Raw genomic sequence first — 10,877 nt, 5'->3', positions numbered from 1 at the left:
AATTTCATTTTTATCTTGGTAAAAAATTCCACTGTGATAAGCTATTACATTTCAAATTTTATAATTTTTCTTACTGATGCTTTTCAAGTTGATAAAATCCTAAGGAGTGCTTAGTCTGGTAATGTCTATGTATATTCTTTTTAGCATAGGTATATTGTCATTAAAAAACAAATACACTGCTTTGCATGTAATTTAAAAGAAAAAATCAAATACACCTCATAATGCTTCAAAACTGTGAATTTTTAATCACCATTTTATTTTCTTGCTTTGACATGATGAATATGAACTGACATTTTAAAGAATTGAAGTCAGTATTTGCAGCCTTTGAAAAGCTTTCAAGTTATAGCTGTCTCACTGTGTCTAGCAATAGTAGAGAGTGAAGAGAACACCACATCGAGTCTCTGCCACAACTGTTTAGCTCCACAAACAGTACATAAATGAATGAACATCACTGTGTTCCAATAAAGTTTATTAATAGACATTAAAATTTGCTTTTCATATAATTTTCACACTCTACAAAATATTCTTCTTCTTTAAAAACATTTAGATATGAAAACCATTCTTAGCTTGCGAGCTAAAAATAAAAATAGATGCCAAGCCAGATTTGGTCATGGGCCATTATTTACTAACCCCTGCCTTAATCTCATTCAACCTACATTCTAAAGTGTGTGTATGGGGGTTGGGGGAGGTATAAGAAGAAAAAAATAAAGGGCAAACCCAGATAATTTTATGTTTTAAAAATATTACCAGTAAGATGGTCCAAGAATATGTTTGTGAAGGAATGTGTAAGGTACACCTAAATGATGAGATAAAGCCAGCCATGAGGAAAGGTGAACACAGACTAATCCAGAAAGAGAAAATAGTAAAGTATGTCAGGTAAAAGTTTGGTGAGTTAGAGGACTAGAAGTGAATATCAGGAACATGGGGAAAAGGTGAAATGACTTGTGAAGGTTCTGGAATAGAAATAAGGATTATAATATCATAGTTAAGGTGGATTTAGTTGTTTTGTTATATCTAGCCTAACTTTATATACTAAGTCCATAGTCTCTTGTTTATTTACATCATTTAAAGTATTGTAAATTTAAGAAAGTGAAAGGAGAAAACTTTTTGCTGCCAAATAGCTCTAGAAAACACAACATCTTGTATAAAATCTAGCATATCAATGAGAATAGATACAATTGAATCACACAATTTATTTCACTACATGCTCATCCATAAATTATGATGCTTCATTCTGTATTTGTTTACAATACAAATATGCAGCTCACTCATATGTAGATCACTTAAGGCTAGTTATAGCAGTTTTATGTAAAAAGTCCAGTTTTCCTATAAAATTTAAAACATTAAATCATTTGTTTTTCATTCTTCTTATTTTTATTCCAATATAGTTGAGTGTGCCAAGCTTGTTCTATTTTTCTGTAATATACTCAAAGGAAAAATCATTTGTGAGTTTGCCTTGATTTGTGGCAATATTTGTATTCAACAATCAAATGCTACACTATTTCTTTTAAATGGATATGTACTTAATTAAAACTTGTTTACCAATTAATTAGTTTCAGAGACTTATTTCGGTATTGAACCTGAGTATTGATAGCTGCAGTAGTACTGTATCCAAATTGCAACACATGTTTTCCAATCACACCACATGAAGATTTCATATTTGAAAAAAAAAAGCTGTTCATTGGAATACAATCAAGTATCTTTCGCAATTGTGAAATAGCCTTCCGCTAGTTGCCTTTGTTCATTTATTTTTTCCAGTATTGCTTCTAATAAATATGAGGCAAAAGGAAGCTGTAAGAGAAACACACAAAAAAGGTTATCAAAACTCTGTATTTTCCTGTTAAAAACATACACTAAACACCTTTAAGCCAGGTACATGTATCTTTGTATCCATAATGTACCCTACCAGATCTCTTTTCAACTGATCTTTCTGGTTAGTGTGAGCAATTTTGTCTTTTCTAATAAAAATGATAAAAGAGCAGAAGTAAAATGAAAAAAGATAAACGCCTTATTGAACAATTCATGGTTTACTGACCATGTTAATGATGTAATCTGCAATACAAGCAGCTAAGCCATTTATCTTCAATCAGCTGATCAATAGCAGGTTACAGTCATCTCTAGGGCACGAAGGCCTACAGAAGTAGTACTGTATGTTCATCACTCATAAAAGAATGAGAGAGAACCATCAATACACTTGTCTATGTGAGAGCTGAACATCTCAAGAGTTGTAGGATAAAACTTCAGAGGGAAAAAAATGGCAAAAGTATACCCATTGATTAAGTTGTTAAAGTTTGTTTGGTATATCAAAGTGTAATACACATGTTTCAAAAACTGCTGAGTTTATGAAATGTGAGTACATTTTAAAATTTCATAATTGATATAACTTTTCTGGTAGTTTCACTGTGCTCTCTGCTTCACTGGTTTGCTGGTAGAATTCATAATCAAACAATACAGTTTTACGCTATAGAAAGAAAGTCTTAAATGTTACCTCAATTACCTCCCACATTCCTAATAATTTTCTTTGGTCCTTGTTCCTATTAATCTAGTCTTGCCTAAGGTATATGTCATAATTTTAAAAGTTCATTGAATATTTCTTGGAGTTGTCCTTTTGATTAACTAGGGAATGGCTTTTGTGTCCATGAACAGGTAAGAGGGGACTAGGCTCAAGTCTACTTCCCTACAAGCAAGTAGCAGCAGGTGTTTTGTGCTATGATGATCACTAATGGCATCACTGGTCAGAAAGTGACCTAAGAAAGTCTGATGTCCTCTCAATAGGCTGTTCAGCTAAGGTGACTATAGTTAAACCAATTAAAATCATTGAAAAGAGAAAATCTTGACCCTGGCAGTGAAAGTACATGGCAGAGAGGTCCAACAAAGAGACCATGTATGTCACAGAAGGAGAACAGAAATCAGAGCTGGTACCAGAACTATTTTCTGAACTGGCCTTGAAATGTCATTCTCCCAATCTCAGCCTTCCAAGTAGCTAAGATTACAAGCATGAGCCTCTACTTCTTTTTTTTTTTTTTGTATAGAGGCTAATATATGAGCTTCAAAAAGCAGTGAAACCTTATGTAAAAAAGATGTAACATTATCTGAGTATATTGGAAACCATGTATACTGGTATTAGAACTAGGAAATTGAAAGGGAATACCAAAATTGAGAGACTCAGGGTAAAAAAAGTAAAACAACTACAAAAGCAATACTTGCAAAACTGTTTGGTCTAAGTGAATGGAACACCTCATGGGGGGAAAGGGAAAGGGGGTGGGGGGAGGGGGGTATGAGGGACGAGGTAACAAACAGTACAAGTAATGTATCCAATGCCTAATGTATGAAACTGTAACCTCTGTACATCAGTTTGATAATAAAAATTTGAAAAAAAATAAAGGCCAGCCTAAGCTACAAAGCTAAAAAAAAAAAAAAAGAGATGTATGCTATATGATCACAGCTACATATCCTTGACATTTCTGTCTATTGATAGCTCACAATCATATTAATTGTTCTTATATAATTTGACATAAAAGTTCAATATTTACAAGTTAGTATGATGTTTAGTTTCATTCTCTTTTTTTCTATTTCCTTTTTTTGTTTGTTTTTTGTACTGAGGATCAAACTAGCCATTGTTTAGCAAGAACTCGTCAATGGATCCACAACCTTAGACTTCTATTTTCCTTTTTTTTTAATCAACTGACTCTGCATGTTTGTTCTCTTAACCCAGAATCAAGATTGCTGTTTGTAAATTCGAGGTGTACTGGTAATTGCTGATCCAGTTCATAGTGGTCTTTCAAAAATTATTATTATTATTATTTTTTTTTTTTTTGGCCAGTCCTGGGCCTTGGACTCAGGGCCTGAGCACTGTCCCTGGCTTCTTCCCACTCAAGGCTAGCACTCTGCCACTTGAGCCACAGCGCCGCTTCTGGCCATTTTCTGTATATGTGGTGCTGGGGAATCGAACCTAGGGCCTCGTGTATCCGAGGCAGGCACTCTTGCCACTAGGCTATATCCCCAGCCCTCAAAAATTATTTTTTAAAAAATATATAAGGCTTAATTATCATCAATGTAACTTGGTAACAACAATTAATATAATTTTATAATAGTTAATTGAAGATTAGAAGACAACTAAGGAAAAGACAGAATTAATTTATAAAACTGTAAGTCATTTTCATTTAGAAGTGATCATGTCTGTTTTACATTTATTTTCCCCATTATAACATCATGTAGCTATTCACCTGTATCTCCACAAAACTTTATTCTTTCTTTTTTTTTTTTTTCTGGTACTGAGGTTTGAATCCAGGGGTTTGTCCTTGTAAGGCAGAAGCTCTATCCCACTAGTTTTCAAGAGATTATGACTTAACTATCAAAATTCCACAGATTCCCTTCCTACTACTTGACAAATACTTCTTAATTGACAACAAATACTATACACCTTGACTACTTTCTTTTTTAAAATAGCCTCTCTTATTAAGTGTATGCTACTCATTTATTTAGCAAACGTTTAGGGCTTGAACTCAGGCCCTCTAGTGAGACTGCTCAGCTTTTTTGCTCACAGCTGGTGCTCACTTGAACCATGCTTCCAGAATGCCTCCATGCTTTTGGTAGTTAAATGGAGATAAGAGACTCAGATTTATCTGCCTAGCCTTGCTTTGAACTTGGATCCTCAAATTCAGCCTTATGAGTAGCAAGAGTATAGGCTTGAGCCATCAATTCCTGGTTATATTTGTGATACTTTTGAAAGTGTAAATTGTTGTCAAAAACCAGGAGACTTGAAATTTGCTTTTGGAGTCCAGAATAAGTGCTAATTTAGTTTCAATGGGCAGTTCACAATCAATTGCACTTAGGTCCAGCACATTCTGAAAGGGAGACAAGCCTCCCCCAGAAATCCATCTGATGTAGAAAACATGACTACCTTTGTAGCAATAGGATTTTAGAGTTGGTTTTAAGTGATAAACATTGTATTACTACCATCCTATCAAATACATCAGAAATGACAAAGCCAAATAGTATTCCCCACAGGATTGGGGCAGCGACCCAACAGTATGTAACTAAAACCAAACAATTACTCAACATATAAAGGTCAAAAATTGACCTCTCGGGGCTGGGGATATAGCCTAGTGGCAAGAGTGCCTGCCTCGGATACACGAGGCCCTAGGTTCGATTCCCCAGCACCACATATACAGAAAAAACGGCCAGAAGCGGCGCTGTGGCTCACGTGGCAGAGTGCTAGCCTTGAGCGGGAAGAAGCCAGGGACAGTGCGCAGGCCCTGAGTCCAAGGCCCAGAACTGGCCAAAAAAAAAAAAAAAAAAAATTGACCTCTCAGGGGAATACAATAGCTCAAAAGCTAGGTATGTACGTTCATATAAGACTACTGTCGACATATGGTCTAATATCGACATTACATTTAAAGCCCTAGGCGAACTTTCTTGGGCGTGGCCACGTGGCTACTGTATATGTTCTTGATACATTGTATATTGTATATATGTCTACCTGACCTAGAGAAGAGATAGAAAAACAGGGCATAAGATATCACAAGAAATGTACACACTGCCCTACTATGTAACTGTACCCTTTTTGCACAACACCTTGTCAAAAAAATTTGTGTTAAATAAATAAATTAATTAATTTTTTTTAAAAAAAGAAATGACAAAGCCAAAAATTATATTGCCTTGGTTGTATTTTGACATGCACTTGTGACTACAAAATCCACAGAGCCTGACTGGTGTCTTTATTTTGGATAAAAAGGGAGAAGAATATCCCTGGTCATATCAGTACAGTTATGCCAGTTTCAACTCTCTAGCATATAGGTGGAAAATGGTGTAGATTTGATATTGAGCAAGACTCCTTGGAACAAAATTTAACTGGGATATTTGAACAACTAAAATTTTTGCTTGGTTCATACACAGTCATGGAGTGGACCTACTACTAGTTCTGGTTGTCCCTGTTGCAAAAGGTGATTTTGAAACTCCCCTGATGTCTGCTTCTCTAGGAACTGGGATGCCACAGCCTTAATCAAATTTATCACCTTAAATCTGAACCAATGCAATAGCGGTACTCATAAGACACTGTGTTGGAAATGAACTTTACAACATATGGGAGAGGGGAGCCGGGGGGAGGGAAAGTTGGAAAAGATGAGGGAGGGGTAACACTGTTCAACTAGAAATGTACTCATTACCTTACTTATGCGACTGTAACTCCTATGATATTACCTTTATAATTAAATTTTAAAAAAGCAATAACATTTTAGAAACTTCTCTAAAAAGGTAAGTTATAAAGATAATAGTCGGGCTGGGGATATAGCCTAGTGGCAAGAGTGCCTGCCTCGGATACACGAGGCCCTAGGTTCGATTCCCCAGCACCACATATACAGAAAACGGCCAGAAGCGGCGCTATGGCTCAAGTGGTAGAGTGCTAGCCTTGAGCGGGAAGAAGCCAGGGACAGTGCTCAGGCCCTGAGTCCAAGGCCCAGGACTGGCCAAAAAAAAAAAAAAAAGATAATAGTCGATGTTTGAGAGCTACTTTAGAAAAATAGCCAGATGCCGGTGGCTCATGCCTGAAATCCTAGCTACTCAGGAAACTGAGATCTGAGGATCATACTTCAAAGACAGCCCAAGCAAGAAAGTCTGTGAGACTCTTATCTCTAACAAATTACACAGAAAAAACTGGAAGTGGTATTGTGGCTCAAGAGGTAGGAGACTAGCTAGTCTTGAGCAGAAGCTCAGGGGCAGTGCCCAAGCCCTGAGTTCCAGCCCCAGGACTGGCAAAAAAAAAGAAAGAAAGAAAGAAAGAGAGAAAGAAAGAGAGAGAGATAGAAAGAAAGAAAGAAAGAAAGAAAGAAAGAAAGAAAGAAAGAAAGAAAGAAAGAAAGAAAGAAAGAAAGAAAGAAAGAAAGAAAGAAAGAAAGAAAGAAAGAAGAAAAAAAAGGGGCTAGGAATATGGCCTAGTGGCAAGAGTGCTTGCCTCCTATGCATGAAGCCCTGGGTTCAATTCCTCAGCACCACATATATACAAAAAGGCCAGAAGTGACGCTGTGGCTCAAGTGGCAGAGTGCTGGCCTTGAGCAAAAAGAAGCCAGGGACAGTGCTCAGGCCCTGAGTCCAAGCTCCAGGACTAGCAAAAAAAAAAAAAAAAGAAAGAAAAGAAAAATAACAAAGCCCAATGTCCATAACTATAAAACAAACAGATAACTTGCATCATTGCTACATCTAATAGGTTCACTAAATGAGGATAACTACTAAATCTGAAAAGATAAAATCAATAGTTTAACCCTTTCATTTTTGTTTGGGGTTTAAAAACCATCACTAGACAATATTACTTATTTTGAATTTTATCTAGCTGAAGTATATTCAAAGTGAAGATATAAAATATCATTCAGTATAGCTTCTTTACAAAAAGGATCTAAGTCAGTGTTCTTTGAGACTTTCCATAAGAAATGTACCTTAAATGTTATAAATTAAAAGTGCACAATTGTTGTAATGGTTATCTATTTATTTTATACACATATACACATGTGCACAGATGTATCTGGGTGAATAGAGATTATGCTGAACTTAAAAGACTAAAATAATAAAAGATGTCATCAAACTGAGCACTTCATTTGTAATTAAAATTTGGCACTGAATATGTTTCCTAAATATCACTTATATTTCTGCCACATATCTCAAAAGATATGTCCCAATGGAAAGTCTCTTGGAGTGCTGCCAAAAACGAACAGAGAGAGCTATGTTTTCTTCTTTGAAACTCTGGTAAAAACTGTAATTTGTCTTTTCTTTAACTTAAATTTTTTTTAAAAAAGCATTAAGTATTTTAAGTTTGTTTCTCTTTTTTCTTCAAGAAATGTTTCCGTAATATTTAATGCAAATAAATGATAATTACATTTGTGAAGTTCTTGAGACAGCTTGATAAGATACTTCAGGACTTAGTAAAAGGAAAAATCAGACAGTTTTTTTTTGTGACCCTGATATATTACATAAAATGGAAGATAAATGTTTGAACATTTAAATTAGCTAGAGCCTTCTCTACAAATCCAACTGTTTCTTGACACTGTGGTTAGGCTTCTTCTTTGGTTCCTGAGAAATATTGGAACTCTTTTTACCACTTGCCTACATAGCGTAAACTCTTCTCAGTGGATCCGAAAAACTGGTAATGGTCTTAGCTGACCACCTTTTCCACTCCCATCAAGTGGGAATAACCAATATGCAGTTCAGAGACTTCTACTGCGCCCTCATTTTCAACATAATGCCTTGGACAATGTTACCAGCCCACAAAGTACCTAGTTCCCTAAAACCCCTTGATGTTAGTTTACAGTGCTTTTACCATTAACAAGCACTGAGGGATGATATATGCCTAGTTATATCTCACATTTATCACTCCTGCAAGACTCTCCACAAGTCCTAATTGTCTTATGGTCAAAGGCAGCTCACACTATGCCAATATGTATTAACATCGGTTTTCACTATATCCTAGTATGATTAACTTTCTTCTCAAAAGCCAAGAAACTATGATTGAAGGTAGGAGGCATGTTTATTCCAAATATTGCTTCTTCAAAACAGGAGAGAGAAAAGCTTGTAATGGCTTATAGCCTATTGTGAGCAGGCTGGAGTCCATCCTTATGTAGATATTGAAAAAAGTATTTGAGGGCTCAAAAGTCTAGGTATGAACACCAACATTTATCACACAAATATGAACGTTAAATTCAGGAAATAAAACTAAATGATTTTAAAAAAGGTAATCAGCAAGTGGGCCCTTGTTACAATCAACTGAATATTTGTCTCCCACTTCTCCCCACAATATAATAGTACTTTGGCATGAACACTTTGGGAAGTAATTAAGTCGTGAAAGTGAATCCCTCATGAAGGGGGTTAATAGCCTATGAGATATGAGAGTTTGTTCACATTCTGTGCCATTTTCCAGGTGAGACTACAATAAAAAGACCATAGTCCACAAACAATGAAGAATGCCCTCACAAGATACTGGGTCTGCCAGTTCCTTGATCTTAGACTACCTAGCCTTCAGAATTGTAAGAAAAAAATTGTTTGCTATTTTAGCTCCCCAGTCTATGACATTCCATTAGAGCAACATGAACTAAGAGTGCTCTTATTTGTAAAGGCAGGGAAAACAAAGAAATTGGAAAAGGACCAAAAGAAAGTCAAATTAATAAGCTCATTATTGATTTTAAATATAATTCACCACAGTATCTAGATGGATGTGGATAGTGGGTTATACATACTCACTGAGAGTGAGTACTCAACACATATTTATTATTTGCCTATTATATACCAGGCAATGTTCAAGGCATCTTCAAAGATGATTAGTTTCAAGACTGGCAAAAGGATGTGCTTTGCCAGTGGCTCATATTTATAATCCTAGCTACTAAGGAGAATGAAATGCAGAACAATGATTATTCAAGATCAGCAGCAGCAGGAAAGTCCATGAGATTCCACTTTAATTAATCAGGAAAAAGCTAAGCTGGAAGCATGGCTCAAGTGATAGAATGCCAGCCAAATAAGTCCAAGGTCCTGAATTTAAACCCAGTACTGTCAGAAAAAAAGATGTGCTTTTAAAGTAAATACTACATAATTGGACATAGAAAACCACTACAATACTGTTTGAATTGTTTCTCATACATTTCCCTAGGGTCCCAACTATTAACACTCTTTCTAAGAGTAAAAACTAAAGAACTTTTCATTGGTTAAAAATCATTTTTACAGTCACTATTTTACTTATCATACCAAATTGATGACTTTTAAGATATTTTCAATTGAAGATGCTGAGTTAAAGATCCTTTAGTTACTTGCCTTGTGCTTGGTGCTTGTTTCTCATGCTACTGTGAAACAAGACATAACTCAGATCTTTTGGATTGTAAGGCCATTGCAAGGAGACAGTTTGCTATATATCTAAAGAGAAACTAAGTCAGAGTCTAAGGCATGTGAGGCTGAGAAAGGACTTGTTCAATGGTTACTGTTCTCCTATTATTCCACTAGGAAGATATTATGCTCTAGAAGTAAGAGTTGTGTAGACTTGCTACTGCACAAACATTTTAAATTGTGATGTTTTTATTTTATTGCCTCTTTGTGCTTGGCCTCATTCATTTTCACTTTCACTTTCTTGGATTTTATTCTATACAGATCATCTGGGCAATTCATAAATTTAAGGCAAGTTTTTATTTTATTTTCCATTAGCACATTGTAGCAGGTAAAAGATTAATGACTGTGCCCTCAAAGAACTTATCAACAGAAGAGAGAAGAGAGAATTTGTTTATAACACATTTGGCTGTACAAACGAGAGATTTTTACACTAACAAGTACCTCCCAATATTTTAGGGAAATGAAGATGAGGTTATTCTCTGTCAATTAAACTAACTCACAATGTAAAAGAATACTGCCTATAACCCCCTACACTGCCCATAAATCCCACTCAAATTTTGTTAGGTAATATAGATAAAATAAATTTTATCCTTTTAATCATTTGGGGGATTATTCCTCAGGGGCATTAAGTACATTCATGTTTTCTGTGCATCATCCCCACCATGTCGCTCCAGAATGGATTTATTCTCCCAAATAGTAATTCTACACCTATTAAACACTCCTCTCCCACCAATCTGCCTTCTGTCTATGAATTTGAGTAATCTAGGTATGCCTCATTAGTGAAGCCCTTACAGAATTTGTCCAGTGTCTGACACTGAATGTCTTCATTATGCTAAGTCCTCCAGGTTCATCCATGTTGTATTATGTATCCGTATATTTCATTACTTTTTAAGGTAGATTAGTCAATTATATGTGTACATATACATATATGCATATATGTATATACACAAAGTTTTGTTTTGTTGTTTATTCATACATTTCTCAATGAGCGTCTAGATCATTTCTACTTGGACTGTTGT

At 35.5% G+C, this 10,877-nt stretch overlaps 1 protein-coding gene across 9 annotated transcripts in view; it reads right to left on the bottom strand.

The window, feature by feature from the left end:
- Positions 1 to 1,173: 1,173 nt before the first annotated feature.
- The window catches only part of Cntln (centlein), a 189,274-nt gene continuing 179,570 nt past the window's right edge, over positions 1,174 to 10,877 (bottom strand). For all 9 annotated transcript variants that reach the window (XM_048355133.1, XM_048354721.1, XM_048354966.1 and 6 more), the window contains one exon: positions 1,174 to 1,791. In XM_048355133.1, the coding sequence (XP_048211090.1) occupies positions 1,693 to 1,791 (99 nt within the window). In that variant the 3' untranslated portion in view covers positions 1,174 to 1,692. The remainder of the gene's footprint in view (positions 1,792 to 10,877) is intronic.

This window comes from Perognathus longimembris, chromosome 1 (assembly GCF_023159225.1).
Source record: "Perognathus longimembris pacificus isolate PPM17 chromosome 1, ASM2315922v1, whole genome shotgun sequence".
In the NCBI taxonomy this organism is placed as follows: Eukaryota; Metazoa; Chordata; class Mammalia; order Rodentia; family Heteromyidae; genus Perognathus; species Perognathus longimembris.
Note: the sequence above shows the minus strand (reverse complement) of the source record. Positions and strands in the feature narration are given on the sequence as shown.